Raw genomic sequence first — 19,172 nt, forward strand, 5'->3', positions numbered from 1 at the left:
ACCACCCCAATCAGTGTCGAAATAAGCGATAAGAGAGAGGTCCGGATTGGGGGAGAGGAGAAGGTCGTGGTCGAGAGTGCCACGAATGTAGCGAGAGATATGCTTGAGAGCAGCCGTATGAGGTTCCCTCGGATCATGCATGAATAAACATATTTGTTGCACAACATAGCAAATGTCGGGACAAGTAAACTTGAGGTATTGCAGTGCACTGGCAAGGCTGCGATAGAGAGTAGGGTCAGCAACAGGGGGTCCAGTGATCGAAAACAACTTGCTCTTTGTGTCAGCCGGTGTAAGAAAAGGGTGTTAGAGTAGGTGACCAACAAGCCAACTTGTGGCTGTGATTTCCACTTATTCTTGTAATAAATAAACATTTTTCGTATTAATGATAAAAACACCTTGGCATTCTATATCTTTGTCCCTTTGTCACAAACATAGATATAGCCCTTACAGTTATTACAAGTACTAGTAACTGATCGTTAGGATCGTGAGATATTTACTTTAGTATTATAACTGTTAAACGTGTACCTAGTCGAAGGGTTACGCCACCAATGAGGATATCGGCCTTTTCCATTAAGAGACTAGCACTTAGTGTATGTGTACTGCATCTCATCGGTAAACGGTATTGTGATATCGGCATGCATAAGTGGGTGCTCGTAAGTTGACGAGTTCACTGAACTCCCTCACCCTAGAAATCTATAAGTGGTTCTCAATAATCGAGTAGATATATCTATGGTATAGTTTTACACCATTAGTCCTTACGACCTAGACATCATCGTGACTTCACTAGAGGACCAGCAGTATCGTGACCTGTCCCTGAGTTCCACCGAGGACCGCCCCAAGGGCCAGTGTTCGTGCAGTCCGAAATCTAGTGGGAGGTCTGTGCATTGTAGTCGGGGATTCGATCACTAGAATAGTCTTTGATGTCATGTGTGTTCTCATAGTATGTAATCTCTAAGTCTCTGGCCAGAGCTGACTAAGTGATGATTAGAGAATTCGATTCTCTAAGTCATGCACGTACCGATTACAACACTTAGAACGACCGCACAGTCATTGAACTACTAAGGAGGTCTCGATAAACCAATGCCTCTAGTTCAATCGGGACACATGAATCGAAGGGATCGTACCGTACGTTAACTATATCAAAAAGTTCTTGCAAGCACTTCATTTGTATCTAGGGAATCATGACGCGTAGTTGCTAGATGCCAATCTTGATTCATTGGGTGATTAAGGTGAAACGAGCTTCATCTTAATCGTAACTCTAAGGGACGAGTTTTGACCACAAAGGGTTGTAGACCCACAGCTAGCTTATACCTGAACCATCGAGGGTCACACTGCTCGTGCACATGAGATCTTTGAATAAATGGTCAGAGATAAAAATGTTTTATCTTTGCATGATTGGAAGTCAATATTATTGGGTCCAACATTCGTAATTTGGAATTATGAATGAGAATAAGAAAAGGAAAAGAATAGGCGAACATCTCAGTGGACTTTCTAAATCGGGAAGTTTCCAAATTTAGAAAGTGCACTGAATTAGGGTTTCCACTTTTAGAAAGTTGGAAATCGAGCATTGGCACTCGTAATGACGAGAACATTATAATTATTCCGAAAATGTAATCGTTACAATTTTCCGATCATCGAATTGAGAGAAACGAGCGAGTAAAGAACTAACGAACTTAAGCTGTTGGGTCCGGTCCAACTTAAGCCCGTTAGGGCTTTTATGCAAGACACTATAAATACTTGATTTATAGGTCTTGCACACACACAACACAACTCATACAAATCCTAGCCGCTCGCCTCTCTCTCTCTCTCTGCCATACTCACTCCCGGCCACCGCCGTTGCCGCCGTTCCACTGCCAGAAATCAGCCTCCCTTGGCCGATCAATTGTGAGGAGGAAGATCGAAGAATCGAAGAACCGAGGAGCATCCCCCGAGCCGACAACGCACGTGCTCCCACGTGCCGCCCGAAGACAGCACGTGATCCTCACGCGCCGCCGTAGCTCGCACCGTCGCCGCCGCTGCTTCGCCGTCGCCGCTCCCGGATTGCACGGATTGGTTTCCGTGGCAATCTTGCTTCGTTTCGTGCTCCAACCTCACGCTTCAAGAGGTAATTCTCGAATCTGGTATTCGTTCGAAATTAATTTAATTAGATTAAATTATGCATGATCGTTTTCGTAGTATGTTTTATGAATTTGTATGTTTTATATGTTTACATGAAATTCATGATTTACTGTGAGCACTTTAAATGATTTAATGCGAGTATGCTAATTGATTTAATGTCGATTAAATAATTCGCATGATTGTTGTTTTTATTTTCGTTGGAAGCGCAAAGGTACGCAATTAATTGTTTAATTAATATCGGGCATGTGATTATGTGATTTAAATTCGTTTAATTCGCATAAAATTTTGGTTTTCCATTTCGTACACGTGTCCAATTCCCAACAGTGGTATCAGAGCTCGTTGCGCAATTAATTGCGTTTTTTAATATGCTATTATTTTGATGAATGTTCGATTTATTAAAGTAGTGATTGTTGTATTATTTAATTGTGGGTTTTCGAAAGTTTAAAATATTTTTGAAATATTGTTTAGAATTTTTTCATCTTTAAATTGTTTAAAATTGGAAAGTCGGATCTGAAATTTAATTTAAAAATGTCGGTTTTTTATTAATTCGGATCAAACCGGTCGAACCGGCCGGTTCGATGGTTCTACTCGATCCAATTGACCGAATCCACGTGGATTCGTGTCAGTCAGACCAGTTCTCGATCCGACTGACCCGGCCCACTGATTTGGGTCAACTCGACCGGTCATAACCGGACTGTTTCGGTCTGAAATGGTCAGACCGGTCGGACCGAACCGGTTCACTGAAAATTAAAAAAAAAATTCAAATTTCTAAAATTAAACTTAAAACAAATTGATTTTAATTTTTGGAAAATTATTTTCAATTAATCCCAATTAGATAATCGAATCAACAATTATCTATTTTAGTAAATAGGTGTAAGATTAATTAATTAATTTAAATTGTTAAATTGATTTTAATTAATAGAACACACATATAATATTGATTATACTTCAACTTAATTAATAGTACCTCAACATTATTTGATTGATTTATGCTAGTTGAGGTCCTATAATTATTAAAAAAAAACCCGATAATTAATTAATATAATTAATTATATAGTTAGGTCGTATGTTCCTCTTAGGACAATATGTGTTTCCATATACCTTTAGAGAACATAGATGTAGGAATCACATAGACCAATCTAAACATTCTGATGAGATAAAACTTTTTCTAAAAATCCCTCATTCTTAATCTAATTAAGAATTATTTCAAGCTATAAAGAAAAACCAATTTGTTGAATTTTTCTTTCCGTCTGACAACGGTCGAATTATGTGTAGCCCTTTACTGTAGTGCAGTAAGCCGTGTTAGCGGGGAGTGCTATGGTAAACTAAGCTGCAATTCAATTGACATAACGATGAAGGTAGCCATAGAAAAGGTTATGCTAGATTAACGTGGTCAGCTAGATTAACTAGGGACTGCATTAGTTTGGCATAATAAAGTTCTATGAGCATCTTTGATTGGCATAATAAAGTTCTATGAGCATCATGTCTAAGAATCCCATAATGTCAATCCTCGACAATAAACTCAATGGCCCTAATTACCTAGATTGGTTGCGTAGTCTTAAACATGTGCTAACCGTTGAGGGGCGTCTCTATGTCCTTAATGAGAGACTTCCTGCCACTATACCCGTCACTGCGACCATGCTGGACAAATCATCGGAGATGGTGCCATAGATCCAAGATTGGAGGAGATAGTCGGCGCGTTGCCATTCATCGGCTGAAATTGAGTCGGGTCGGGGTTTTCCATGGAGAAGATCTGAGAGGCAGAAACGACCTACGGTAATTGTGAAAAAATGGCTCCACTTTTGATAGTTGGGATTTTTCAGATCTAAGATGACGGGAATGAGAGATTTAATATTTGAGATGGCAAAGGATTGAGAGGGGCGGTGGAAGGAGGAGCTTCGTCGCCGGCCATGGAGAAGAAGAGAGGCGACAGCTGAGAAGAAGAGAGGCGACGGCTAGGTTAACCTAGTGTCTGATACCATATAGGAAAAATAGAGTTGGATACCATATAGGAAATAGAGTTGGAGAAAGAGAGAATTATGTCTCTCACGTATATTAATCATATATATAGTTACATGTAGAAAACCCTAACCTATTACACAAGGTAACCTATTACACAAGGTAACTATAATAAATAATAATAATAATATGTAGGTAATATATACGCTAATATTGGGAATTCTAATGTTCGATTGTTGGGAAATATGGAAAGGACGATGTACAGCGTCGTTTGAAGGGCGTAAGATGCAAACAAATCAGGTTATTGACAAGGTTTATCAAAGTATAACTGATTTGAGTTTGGTAGTTAAAGTCCAGACTAAGAATGCACTGCAGTGGGATCAAATTATGCTTCATAAATTCAATACGCACAGCCACCATCTCAAGGTAGAAAATGGGTGCGATGAAATCCTCCTTTCGGACAAATATTTAAGCTGAATGTGGATTGGATCAAGCAGAGCACATGCAATTTTCGAAGGTGGAATATTAAGAGATCATGCCGGATTTTTCGTAGCCGCATATTCCATATATTTTGTCAAAGGTTCGAATTTGAGGCTGCAGCGATGGCTCTTATGGAAGGCCCGATGATGTTAACAAATATGGGCATGGAAAATGTGATTATCGAAAAACAGAATCTCAGCTTACTATAAACATGATAGCTGGACTTCATGCGATTGTAAGGGAGGTGAATTATACTATAAAATACGGTAGCGGCTCTTCTAGCTATACTAGAGACATGGTCAAAGGAAACGATATACCGTATACGTACTAGGGTTCAAGATTTAGATCAAAAAATTGTTCATTTAATCCGTATTGGATAGAATAGGGTTGTATAATTAAATTATTGGAGAAAAGTTAATTCATTTGTAAATACTTTGGAGGCAAAATGAGTTTTTTAGTCCCGTATGTTTAGGGATTGAGAGATTTAGTCCACTATGTTTTAAATTCAGAATTTTAGTCCTATAAGTTACAAAATCTGAGAATTTTAGTCTTTTAACCTGCTATAATAGGTAATTCAATAATTTCTTAAAGGACTTGGCATTTTATTTATAAAAATAAATAAATTAAATATAATGTAGATGATGTGGATGATGAGTTGGATAATTTTGGAGCCAAATCCAATTCCAAATTTCAAAATGGGAGAAAATTAACATTTTCATTTATATATCTATTTTATGCTTAAATTTTTTCTTTTCTTAACCCATTCAAGAGCCCCATCACAAACCCTTGTTCGTAAACCCTTCATCCCAGTTCACATTTTTTATTTCACAATATTGATTGAATTTTGAATACTAAATTTTCCCATATTTCTTATAAAAAATCAAAATGTGTTATCCACTTCAATAATCCAAACATTGTACTGCTTGGGTAGAAGCAAGCAAGGTTCACTATATCTGTCTCTGAAAATGAACTAATAATAATTAACAAATTTGTTACTAAACAAATGCTTATTTCCTTTATACAATAAAATAAAATTGTTTGTATATTTTATTTTATGGAACGTTAATTTTCCCGAGATTTTCTTAATTTTCCCCCCATTTTGACATGTAGAATTGAATTTGCCTCCAAAATTATCCAACTCATCATACACATATCATCTACTTTATATTTAATTTATTTATTTTTATAAATTAAATGCCAAGTCATTGAAGCAACTACTGAATTACCTGCTATAGCAGGTCAGAGGACTAAAATCCTCATAGTTTGTAAGTTAAAGGACTAAAATTCTGAATTTAAAACATGAAGGACTAAATCTCTCAATTGTTAAACTTACAGGACTAAAAACTCATTTTGCCATACTTTGGGGGTATTCTTTCCTTTGTTAGGACAAATAAGGTTGTAACGACACCCCTTTTTCATAATAATTTTTTTTTTGCTGGAAAAAAATAAAAAAATAATAAAAAATATCCGTACATCTCAAAAAATATTTGGGGATAGCGCTGGAATCCAAATAATCTTTTAGTTCATCATTATTATCAAATGTTATCTAAATTTATGTAGTACTAGCATTTTTTCCCCGTGCGATGCACGGGATATTATTTGAAAATTGAAAAAAAATAATCAATTTAATACATAATAAGGAAATATAGAACATAGTAAAATTTAATAATGTAGGATTATTCATTTTATATATAACATTAGTTTTTTTAAATATTGCACATTAAGATTTGTAATCCAAATATATAGATTAAGATTTAACAAATCGAAATTCTATTTTATCTCTTAAGATTTGAAATATATTGATGAAAAATAGGAGATTGATAATTGTTGAAAATTATAATAAAAAAATTAGTAGAAAAAAATATTAAAAATAAATAATTACAAAAACACCATTAGGATTTGGTAGGGTTGCCCAGCGTTTCTTTCTTTTATATATAAGATATTCAGTTTCACCTTGAATAAAATCTTTGAACCTTCACTGGCTAGATGCCGTGTTTATAATTGTTTTTTCAAATCTCACGTAGGGGCCGAACTCTCAAGAATGGCCCGAAAGTAAAAACTCTTTTGTCCCTTAACAACTAACCACTTGATTTAAACAATTTTGACCACATATATCTTTGATCATTAATGCAAATTATATAATGATCTTTGTTGAAGAAATATTTTTGGAGTTCGAAACTTGGAATATAGGATTCTCAAAAAAGTAATATTTTTTTTATTGTTTTGTCAGCAATCGATCAAGCATTATTAAATAAATTTGGGTTAATAACACATAGTCGTCATAGATCTATGTCGACCGGTAAATAAATTAAATACAAGTAATCAATACTATTTTATTATTTACTTGATTATTAATGCTGCTGGTACAGATCTCTGCGTGATAAACGACAACAATTCTTGTGCGCAGAATCTCTTCGGTCTTTTGAGTCTTTTTTTATTGTAGTCCACAAGTTGGTTATACAAGTATTTTACCAGTACAAAAAATATTTTTTAGATATATGTGTTCCTCGGAAAAAAGTTATATTATATAACTGTACGTAGGTGATTAATGATTATATTATATTATCTTTCGCATATAATAAAATAATATAGATCTCTACTACACTAGTGAGATATGCATGCGGGCTAGAGATCGGAACGGGTTGGTTATGGGGCGGCTTTACCTAAATCCGAGACCCGACTTGCGGAAAATATATAAACTTAAGACCCGCCCCAATCTGTTTTAGCTTAGACCCGGACCAGCCCCAATTCATAGCCGAGCCATACTCACTATTGAACTTTCATAATATTTGCTTGTATATTTTAACAAAAAAATCTCAAAATTAAAATACAATATTTTAAATAACTTGTACAAGTGATTAAAAGTGAATAATAAAATTATATAATTAATTATATTTAACTTCTATTATTAAAAAAAAGTTCAAAAGGCAAGACTGGTAGCAGTGATCGACAAATTTGATAGATATTACTTACGAGAAACAAGTTTCAAAAAAATAAAACGGTGAAAATTTGACAAATGACAATGGGTACGATGAAAGTTGGAAGTTTGATGAATGAAATCCCAAATTAATTTATATATATAGATTAACTATTAAATATAATATAATTATACAGGTTGGTTCCGGGTCGGTTCCAGTAAGACCCGTAACCTGACCCAGAACCGTCCGGTTCCAAAAACTTATACCTATTACCTGATCCAGAACCATTTAACTTACCCACACCCGCCCCAAATGGGTCGGTTACGGGTCTAGACCCGGCAAACCATTACCCATTGTCATCCCTAATGCGGCAAGTCTGTAGCGTTATTTATATCTAAAATGCTAATTGCAGCGGAACTTTTACTAAAATTGGTTTATTTGTAGCGGTAGTCTCTTTTATCATTTTTCCAACTTTCTAAGAAACCCGAAACCCTCTCAACTAAAAAAAGCTGAAAAACGAGAATCTTAAGTTCGTTTGACAATTTTTTTGCCGAGCAACAACAACTTCTTCAATAGCCGATCCGGATAGCTTTTACGAGATAAGAACGAAGAAATTCGCAACAACAGGGGGGGGAGAATCGTGTTGTGTAGCACGAGAAGTCCAAATCGAGGTTTTCGTGCTACACAACACGAGTATGTATATAGATATATATATGTTCCTCCTCTACAGCATGGGAACATAGATTTTCGTGCCCCGGGGGAGAGGAAACATGGCGGATTCGTCATCTGGGCAACGATTAATTTAAAATATATATATATATATTCCATGGTATTATTAATGTACTAATTATTAAATTTTATACTTTGGTAGGCTAATGAAGGTGATTTTGACGATGAATATAAGAACAAGTAGGAGAATCTCAACATGTGTTATGATGTTTCTCAAAACACACCAACAACTTCTGAGGATCACAGTCAATATTTCAATGTGGATATTGAGTTTGAAACTAGCAAAGTATTAACGGCATGGGCAAAAACCACCACTGCTACTCATGGTCATCGATTGATAGTAGCTTCAAGCAAGAAAAACATGTATCTACTAATTACATGTCATCTGTCTAGGAAGGGATGCAAAAAACAAACCGATGTTGTGAGGGTACGAAATGTGGGACAAATAAATGTGGATGTACGTTTCGTTTATACGGTAGCAGAAATCGAAATGATGGACTATGGAAAATGAAGTTAAAAGAGGCATCCACACTCACGGGACGCTACCGCACAAGATCCGGAAAGTCATTTGACATCAGAAGAGTACGATGTAGTGAAGTTAATGAGAAGGAGCCACGTGAAGCCGACATTAATTACGGATCAATTGAGGAAGGATAGTCGACAGACATCGACGAATGTGAAACACATGTCTACAACCAACTTGAGAAGATGAAAAAAGAGAATTTGGCGGGGAAGAATGTGATACAACACGTATTCTCGAGCCTTAATGAAACTCGATATAAAAATCGATATCGAAATAATGAAGCTGGATATGCATGTACGGGTAGATGATACACACAATATCATAAAAGTCCGGCTGAATAGGGGGCGCGCGTACCACGGCCGATGGTCCCTGTGGCACTAGATCCTTGTTGATGACGTATTGATGCGTGGGAGGCACGTACCAGTCCATGTACCGAGAAACAACATCCGACGGCGGCCAAGCTAATGTCCTACCCTGCATTGTAATCGAGTTGCTAGCCAGTTTCGTCCACTCATCGCCTGAATGTAGCAGTGTGGTATGGTCTGTGTGAAGCTGAAGTGTCGTAAGACGCGATCCGACAAATACGGCTCAATAGTCTTCATAAAGTGGATACATTTGTAATACAGTGTACGCGGAACGCGTCTATGCACGTGCAACGGTAAAGCATTCAATCAATCTGGTATAATAAAAACAAATGCATCAAAGAAAAAAAAATCCAGCAATTGAAATGACATACCTGGTCGACATGCATATCATCGAGCATCCTTCGGGCCTATTTCAAGTCCGAAACACCCTTATGTGGTCTCCATTTTCAGGAAACGAGGCTGAATCTCCCTATAAGCCGGATTAATAGGTACTCGAAAAGGGCGAAAGTATTCGTAAATCCAGCACTATAAATAAATGAGATTAAATTAAATACTAAGTTAAAATATATTCATTTAATATAATAAATAAAAAATATATTACATTAGTACCTAAGTTATACTGACTAATATACATTATTAATATAATATATTAAGAGTGGTGCTAGTCCCACCTCCAAAGTATCTCAATTCACCACTAAGTATATATAAAATGTCATAAATACTCCTCAAATTTGTAATACACCACCCTGCCTTATATTCGATTAATCCTTATGTGTTCTAAGATATTTCTATTTTATTTTATTTTATTTTATTTTTAATTTTATTTTCTTTTCTGCAATGAAATATTATTACAAGATATTTTAAATTTATTTATCAGATGACCTACAAATTCTGTAAAAAAAATTAGGAAACAAAATTATATTAAGCCAAACTTGCGAATTCTAGAGGAAGTTCAGGAACTTGTATACAAACACACTTAATTTATATCTACAATAATGTGAATTCCTGCTCTTTTTGACCTTCGAAAATATTTTTTCTTTAACGAAAGTATTTATTCATTTAAGGTGGAGAGGGTGGATTTTGTGGTAAAGATTCCAGTGAAAATGGTGGGGATTTTTTTTATAAATACTTTAATTAATTTAGTGGTGGACGGTGATAAGTGTTCGTTTTGCACGATTTTTGCTTATCGAATCTTCGAGTTTTGGTCTTCATTCGTCCGAGTTTCGGCGTTATTTGTATATATTATTGCGTTTCTTGTTTTATTTCTTTTTTTAGGTTTTATTAGATATTGTTGCCGATTCGAAACGATTTTGAAAGCGAAGCCGAGAATCAAGTCAAACAAGAGCAAATATTGCAATCAAGTGGATGGTGGCAGCCTTTGGTATTTTACGCATAACTTCTTCATACGATCTCCGATTGAGCTGATTCAAGTGGATTTACGAAGCCAACTTCAAGGTCTACAACTTTTGTGAAATGCAAAATTGTCCGATTCGGGCTACAAAAGGGTCAAAACAGAGTTTGAAGTTATTGCAGTGACCATATCGAGATATAACCTCCCATATCGCGCGATATCACCTATCATATCGCGATATGGCAGAAAACGAAACAGAGAGCTTGCAATTTTACCATATCGCGCGATATCACCTCCCATATCGCGATATGGCAGAAAACGAAACAGAGAGCTTGCAGTTTGGCCATATCGCGCGATACGGTAACCCATATCGCGATATGGCCTCGGTATGTGTAAAAAATATCTAAAAAGGCAAAGCTTCCTCAAGAAGCTTTGCCTTACTATAAATAGAAGCCAGCCATCATTCTTCTAGCATCTTCGACTATCTTCGGTTTTCGACAGTTCTTCGCGGGAATCTTCAACGAGGGTTTCGACTTGGGTTTTTCTTACGATATTTCTTTACGTTTTGTTCTTCTTTTCTTGTGTACATTCTTTTGACTCTATGTTTGTTATGAACTAAGAACATTTTCTTCTAGGGCAATGAAGCCTTGTATATATTGATTTCGATCGTCATTTCTGTTATCTATTTGTCGTGTTTTGATTTCGTTTATGTTTTCCTGTATTAAATGCTTCTGATTGTGTTGATCAGCTCTCAGATTGATATTAAATAGGAATGAACTCGAGAGAGGATTTCTTGTTTGAAGTTAGGAAAACATAGCTCGGGGTGTGGAAACGGAGACGTGATGCACTTCGGGTAGCCCTTAAGGACTTGACCTAAATGCTCTCTTAATAGCAGGTTCTGAACGGAGACGTCGGACCTGTGGGTAGACTCTAACTACACTGGAGACGGGGGTTAGAGTACATTAGCGTCTGGGTTAACGAATAGGAATGTGACATTAGATAACGGATTTGTAGATCGTTGTTGATTATACATAGGTGGATTTGGCCCTAGAAGTCCCCTCTAAATCGAAGTCCCCCCGCGTTGAGTTGTCGTTACTCTATTTATGTACATTCTATATTTGCATGTTTACGATCTTGCATGCTTATAAATTAGGGTTTATCACCAATCCACTTATTTACGATCGGCTAGATAATATAACGATAATATAATTACACTACTCAGCATTTGAATCTACAAGGTCCCTGTGGATCGATATCCGGAACCACTGTTCTGCAAAATGCGATACCGTATGCGGTAATTTATACGTGAGGAAAACGCGTATCAAGTTTTTGGCGCCGTTGCCGGGGACCAATTTGATTTTATCTTTGTTGATAGTGTTACCAATTATCTGATTATTACTTTAGCCATTTACTTGTTTTATTTTCGATTTTTACCTTGATTTTAACCACTCACTTTGTTTATGCTAAGGCGTCGAAATTTGGAAATCATACCTTACGATCCCGAGATTGAAAGGACATTACGTAGACTAAGGGCCACGCGCAACCAACAAAGTGAACCAATGGCCGAAGATCAAGGAAATCCAGAGCACCTGGCCTTTGAGTACGATCGAGAGCCAGGACGAGATCACGAGCAGCCAAGACCGAACCTGCCACCCGAGCGAACAATGCGAGAATACCGAACTCCAGCTGTGAATGAGAACTATTCGGGAATCAGGAAACCGACGATAGCCGCAAACAACTTCGAGCTGAAGACGGGGCTAATCAACATGGTCATGGCGAACCAATTCTCCGGAGCAACCACTGCAGATCCATATCTCCATCTTGCCAATTTCTTGGAGATTTGTGACACGATCAAAGTTAACGGTGTTTCTGATGATGCCATCCGGCTGAAGCTATTCTCATTTTCTGTCAGAGACAAAGCGAAGAGTTGGCTTCTGAGTCTTAATCCAGGATCACTCACCTGTTGGGAAGAATTATCACAAGCCTTTCTGGCACGATTCTTTCCACCCTCGAAGACCGCACAACTACGAAGAGATGTAGGCAATTTCAGACAGATGAGCCAAGAGCCGATGCACGAGTCTTGGGAGAGATTCAAGGACTTATTACGACAATGCTCTCAACACGGATTCAACCCGTGGGATCAAATGGAGTTATTCTACAATGGACTCGATCAACCAGCCCGCTCTCTAGTCGATGCTGCCTCAGGTGGATCATTGCAAAACAAGACTCCCACAGACGCTCGAGACATTGTCGAGCGAATGTGTGAGAATGCTTACCATTGGCCGTCCGAACGGAGTGGTATACAAAAGGTGGCCAGAGTCCACCAACTCGATCCTTTAGCCGCAGTTTCAGCACAACTAGCGACCCTATCAAATCAGGTCGCCCAATTATCAGTTCGAGGGCCACAGACCGAACGAGTAGCAGCGGCAAGTACTTCGCAAGCCACAAACGACGATTGGGAGCAGGCACACTTTATGAACCACCGATTCAACAATTTCCGGGGAACCAACAATCAGAACCAAAACCCTACTCATTATCACCCGGGAATTCGCAATCACGAGAACTTCTCATATGCCAATCCAAAGAATGCTCTACAACCACCTCCCGATTTCAACCATCAAAGAGAGCAACGAGGACCAACGTATGACGAGCGTCTTCACCGACAAGAACAGGAAATGGAGGGCCTGAAATCAACAATGAAGAACATGGAGAAGCAAATAGGGCAAATCGCCCAATCCATGTCCACGATGGCCAAGGGTGGATTTCCGAGCAATACCGAAGTTAATCCAAAAGAAAGTTGTCAAGCCATAACCACCCGAAATGGTTTGCAAATGACCGATCCTCCTTATCCGACAGACGAGTCACCAAGGCCAGCTGTACAACCGACCCCGGTCGAGCCGGAAATCACCATTTCAGGGAGTAATACAAAAGAGGCTAGTAAGCCCAATAACATTTCTTTTCCTGATAATCCCCCTCTTATGATAACTCATATTCCTTTTCCAGAAAGACAGAAGAAGAAGAAGTTCAAGGATCAATTGAAGAAGTTCATTGAAAGGATCAAACAGATTCGAATCAACATCCCTTTTGCAGAAGCCTTGGAGGTAATGCCAAACTACACCAAGTTCATGAAGGAAGTCCTATCCAAGAAAATTCGGATCGAAGAAGACATACCAGTGACACTCACGGCAACTTGCATTGCTATTCTTCAGTCGAATCTACCACCGAAAATGAAAGATCCAGGGAGTTACACTATTCCTTGTATTATTGGAAATTCTACTTTCGATAAAGCTTTATGTGATTTGGGGGCAAGTATTAATTTGATGCCTATGTCTGTGTTTCTAAAACTGGGCTTAGGAAATTTGAACCGCACTCGCATGACTTTACAACTAGCTGATCGTTCATTGAAATATCCCGATGGGATTGTAGAAGATGTGCTAGTTAAAGTAGATAAATTCATTTTGCCTGTTGATTTTGTGGTACTTGAAATGCCTGAAGATGATGAAGCACCAATCATTTTAGGTCGTCCATTCTTAGCTACTGGTAAGGCGATGATTGATATGGAATTAGGATCTTTAATGCTTAGGGTAAATGGGGAAGAAGTTGTTTTTAATTTGACAGATGCATTTAAACACTCTGAGCATGTTGAGCATTGCAGTAGAATAGACGTGATCGAGGACTGTGTTTCCTCCTTTTTTGATTTGTATGAATTATGTGATTCTGTTGAGCACTGCATTGTTAATTCTATTGATTTGCATTTTGCCTCCCCTGAAACTCATATTGAAAATGATGTGCTTGATTGTGTGTTGTTTCTTGAGTGTGCCGAGACTTTGGGCGTAGACGAGGTAGGAATCGTCCCCGAGATACCAGTTAGTGTGAAAACGGCCCCCGTACTGGAATTGAAGCAATTACCGGATTATCTTTGTTATGCTTTTCTTGGAGCAGACAAGACTTATCCGGTGATTATTTCTTCTAGTTTGAGCGAGGCCGAAACAAACACACTGCTGGAGGTCCTTAGAGAATATAGGTCAGCTATAGGTTGGTCTATTGAGGATATTAAGGGAATTAGCCCGTCTATTGTTCAACACAAAATTCTAATGGAAGACGTCTATAAACCGAGAGTCCAACCTCAGAGGCGGTTAAACCCGTCAATGAAAGAGGTAGTCAAAAAAGAAGTCTTGAAATTGTTAGGCGCTGGTATGATTTATGCAATTTCTGGCAGTCCGTGGGTCAGTCCGGTGCAGGTTGTGCCAAAAAGGGGTGGGATGACGGTTATTGTGAATGATAAAAATGAACTTATTCCGTCTAGAACAGTCACTGGGTGGCGTGTGTGTTTCGATTACCGATTATTGAATGCAGCCACTAGAAAAGACCATTTCCCCCTTCCCTTTATCGATCAAATGCTAGACAGACTAGGAGGTTTCGAGTATTACTGTTTTCTTGATGGTTATTCGGGGTACAATCAAATTTCAATCGCCCCGGAAGACCAAGAGAAAACTACTTTTACTTGCCCCTACGGTACTTTTGCATTTCGTAGGATGCCTTTCGGGTTGTGTAATGCACCTGCTACCTTTCAACGATGTATGATGTCTATTTTTCATGATATGGTAGAAGAATTTCTTGAGGTGTTTATGGATGATTTTTCTGTGTTTGGATCGTCTTTCGATCATTGTGTGCACAATCTAGAACTTGTTTTGAAAAGATGTACAGAAAGGAACCTTGTTTTAAATTGGGAAAAATGTCATTTTATGGTTCGTGAAGGTATTGTTCTAGGTCACAAGGTCTCGAAAAAGGGTCTTGAGGTGGACAGGGCAAAAATCGAAACGATTGAAAAATTGCCTCCACCGAAGGATGTCAAGGGGGTTAGAAGTTTTTTAGGGCATGTTGGGTTTTACCGTAGATTTATAAAAGATTTTTCGAAAATAGTAAAACCATTATGTCATTTACTTGAGAAGGAAGCTGTCTTTGATTTTGATTCTGCTTGTTTGCAGGCTTTCACGTTTCTCAAGGAGAAGCTAACCCAATCACCGATCATGATTACTCCCAATTGGAAGGAACCATTCGAGATCATGTGCGATGCGAGTGACTATGCTGTAGGTGCAATATTGGGACAAAGGAGGGACAAAATTTTCAAAGCCATCTACTATTCGAGTCGTACACTTGACCAAGCACAGAAGAACTATTCAACGACCGAAAAGGAAATGCTTGCTGTCGTTTATGCCGTTGACAAGTTTAGACCGTATATTTTGGGGTCTCAGGTGATCATTTACACCGACCACGCAGCTATTCGATACTTGTTCGCAAAGAAGGACGCCAAGCCCCGACTCATCAGATGGGTACTCCTACTCCAGGAGTTCGACTTGGAAATCAGAGACAAAAAGGGGAGCGAGAATGTGGTAGCAGATCATCTTTCCAGACTCATACTAGAAGAAGTTCCAGCCGAAGGAAATATTCAGGAATCCTTCCCAGACGAGCAACTGCTCGCCATTAGTACTCACACTCCGTGGTATGCTGATGTGGCCAACTTCTTGGCCAGTGGAATCATTCCTGACGATCTTTCTTATCATCAAAAGAAAAAATTCCTTCACGACAGTCGTTTCTATCTTTGGGACGAGCCATTGCTTTTCAGAACCGGCCCCGATCGTGTCATCCGAAGATGTTGTCCGGAAACAGAAGTACGTGAGATTCTCACACATTGCCACTCTTCACCTTGTGGCGGGCATCACGGGGAATCTCGCACAGCCGCCAAGGTTCTGCAGTCAGGCTTCTTTTGGCCAACCCTATTCCGAGATAGTTACGAGTTCGTGAAGCGATGTGATCGATGCCAACGGACAAGGAACCTATCCAATAAAAACCAAATGCCACTGAACAACATGCAAGAGGTGGAGCTTTTCGATGTTTGGGGCATTGACTTCATGGGACCATTCCCTTCTTCGAACGGGAAATTATACATTCTGCTTGCCGTGGACTACGTGTCCAAATGGGTCGAAGCAATTGCCACCACTACCAACGATGCTCGTACGGTCCTCAAATTCTTCCACAAGAACATATTCTCAAGGTTTGGGACACCTAGGGCGATCATTAGCGATGAAGGATCTCACTTCTGCAACAAACTGCTCACTAATCTCACGAACAAGTTGGGGATCCGACACAAAATTGCGCTAGCTTATCATCCGCAAACAAATGGCCTTGCTGAGTTGTCTAACCGAGAAATCAAGCAGATTCTAGAGAAGACCGTGAGCACGAACCGAAAAGATTGGGCGTTGAAGCTTGATGATGCACTTTGGGCCTATCGAACCGCATTCAAGACACCGATTGGGATGTCTCCGTACAAACTCGTGTTTGGGAAAGCGTGCCACCTGCCAGTGGAATTGGAGCACCGAGCTTATTGGGCAGTCAAAAAGCTCAATTTCGATCAAACAGCTACCGGCGATCGTCGATTGCTTCAACTAAACGAATTGGAGGAGTTCAGAAACGATGCTTACGAGAATGCCAAGATTTACAAAGAAAAGACGAAAAAGTGGCATGACAAAAGAATTACAAAGCGAGAGTTTCGGGAAGGTGACCAAGTCCTGCTATTCAATTCTCGACTACGACTATTTCCGGGAAAGCTAAAGTCCCGTTGGTCAGGGCCATTTGTAGTCCTGAGCGCAACCCCACAAAGAGTTATTGAAATCCGAGGACGAGACGGCCCATCATTCAAAGTCAATGGGCAACGAGTCAAGCATTACTACCCAAATGGTGCTCCCGAGCAAGTGGAGCGTGTTGCACTGATTTTCTCCCAATAAATCCAAACTAAGTCGAGCCGTCGACTGTAAAACAGGCGCTAAATGGGAGGCACCCCATTGTTACTCGTATTTCTGTCATATGCTTCTCTCGTATTTCTGTCATATGCTTTTCTCGTACTTCTGTCACTTCACCTCTTTAGCTTTCTAATTTTGGCTGGTAAAAGGTACCATATCGCAGAACCCCTCCATTTCCCACGACATGCTGCAGCTGTGGATAGGCCCGAGAGCTCTCGGGCGAGACGAGTCATAGAGAGCGACGACGAGGAGGACCTAAACAACTAAGGGACGTTGTGTATTCTTTCCCTTTTATTTATTATTCTGCTTTTGAGCATAGGGACTATGCTAAAATTTGAGTTTGAGGGTGGTGTTTGTTGAACCTTTTTGTTTTTGTTTTTTTTTTTAGTTCGTTGTTTTGGGATAAGTCGTTGGATTGATATTTCGTTTACGATGTATCTTTGCTAGACTTTGTTTTTATTTTATTTTATTTATCTTATTTTGATTTGGTCTTTTGCATGCATATCATATAATTTAGTTTCGTTTATGTATTTCGATTTCCGTAATTGTGTTATGTTTGTCACATGCATTTCATTTAGGATCGAGTGTAATTTGCATTTCCGGGTTCTATTGAAGCAAAGCAATTAATGAATTAGTAGATGGGCTAGTTGATTTTAAAATTGAAATTATGGATCACCGGCTAATTATAGATGAACCTTCCGACTGCGTTTTTGCAACTTGTGTGGATAGCCTTTCGAATCCTTTCCGATTAAGCTTGAGCGCATTTTTCTGAGGGGTATAATAGCCTGAGGTTTGGGGGGCGAGTTAGAATTGAATTATGTGTTCACGATTTCGAGTTGTTGGCTAAAAGTTCTATCAATGGTCTTTACGTTTTTATTTTACGTCAAAAAAAAAAAAAAAAAAAAAAAAAAAAAAAAAAAAAAAGAAGAAAAAAAAAGAAAAAAAAAAGAAAAAAAAAAAGAAAAAAAAAAGAAAAAAAAAAAGAAAAAAAAAAGAAAAAAAAAAGAAAAAAAAAAGAAAAAAAAAAAGAAAAAAAAAAGAAAAGAAAAGAAAGTTGTGATGAAAATCACAATATATTGTTGTTGTCATTTCTTATTGAATAAAAAGACCTACTTATGCCCAACTCGAGTTTTTGAATTTCAGAGTCAAAACTTACTTTTCACCCACATTTCTACTCAAAACCCTCGATGATTGTGTTTATTGTTTAATTACGGATTCTTGAGTCTATCTTTCATTTTGGTGTAGAAACAACTAATTGCGTCGGTAGGAAAGTCGAATACCTTAAAGCCGTGGGCCATTCTGAGATTTTAGGTTATCTAGCTCGTTTTATCTTTGGAATTAATTGCAATGCTTTGACCAATCCGGCAACTTTGTGGGTGTGTTGTCTAAAAACCCTCACGAGACACAACTCGTCCTTTGGGGGTACCCAGGGGTTCAAAGGCTTGTTGCATACGCTAAATGCAATCGTGATTCCCTACGTTAGTGGCCTAGTTTAGTTTGTCGTTTTTATTTTCTTTTTGTTGTAGTTTCGTTTTGATTTACTCGGGACGAGTAAAGATCTAAGTTTGAGGGTGTGATAAGTGTTCGTTTTGCACGATTTTTGCTTATCGAATCTTCGAGTTTTGGTCTTCATTCGTCCGAGTTTCGGCGTTATTTGTATATATTATTGCGTTTCTTGTTTTATTTCTTTTTTTAGGTTTTGTTAGATATTGTTGCCGATTCGAAACGATTTTGAAAGCGAAGCCGAGAATCAAGTCAAACAAAAGCAAATATTGCAATCAAGTGGATGGTGGCAGCCTTTGGTATTTTACGCATAACTTCTTCATACGATCTCCGATTGAGCTGATTCAAGTGGATTTACGAAGCCAACTTCAAGGTCTACAACTTTTGTGAAATGCAAAATTGTCCGATTCGGGCTACAAAAGGGTC

General features: G+C 38.5%; 1 protein-coding gene across 1 annotated transcript; it reads left to right on the plus strand.

The window, feature by feature from the left end:
- The first annotated feature begins 12,002 nt into the window (after positions 1 to 12,002).
- On the plus strand, positions 12,003 to 17,228 carry LOC105954132 (uncharacterized). The gene has a single exon (XM_088817472.1). It carries the CDS (start codon positions 12,003 to 12,005, stop codon positions 17,226 to 17,228), a length of 5,226 nt encoding a protein of 1,741 aa, XP_088673598.1.
- The last annotated feature ends 1,944 nt before the right edge of the window (positions 17,229 to 19,172 follow it).

This window comes from Erythranthe guttata, chromosome 4 (genome assembly GCF_056151865.1).
Source record: "Erythranthe guttata isolate IM_541 chromosome 4, IM_541, whole genome shotgun sequence".
NCBI lineage: Eukaryota > Viridiplantae > Streptophyta > Magnoliopsida > Lamiales > Phrymaceae > Erythranthe > Erythranthe guttata.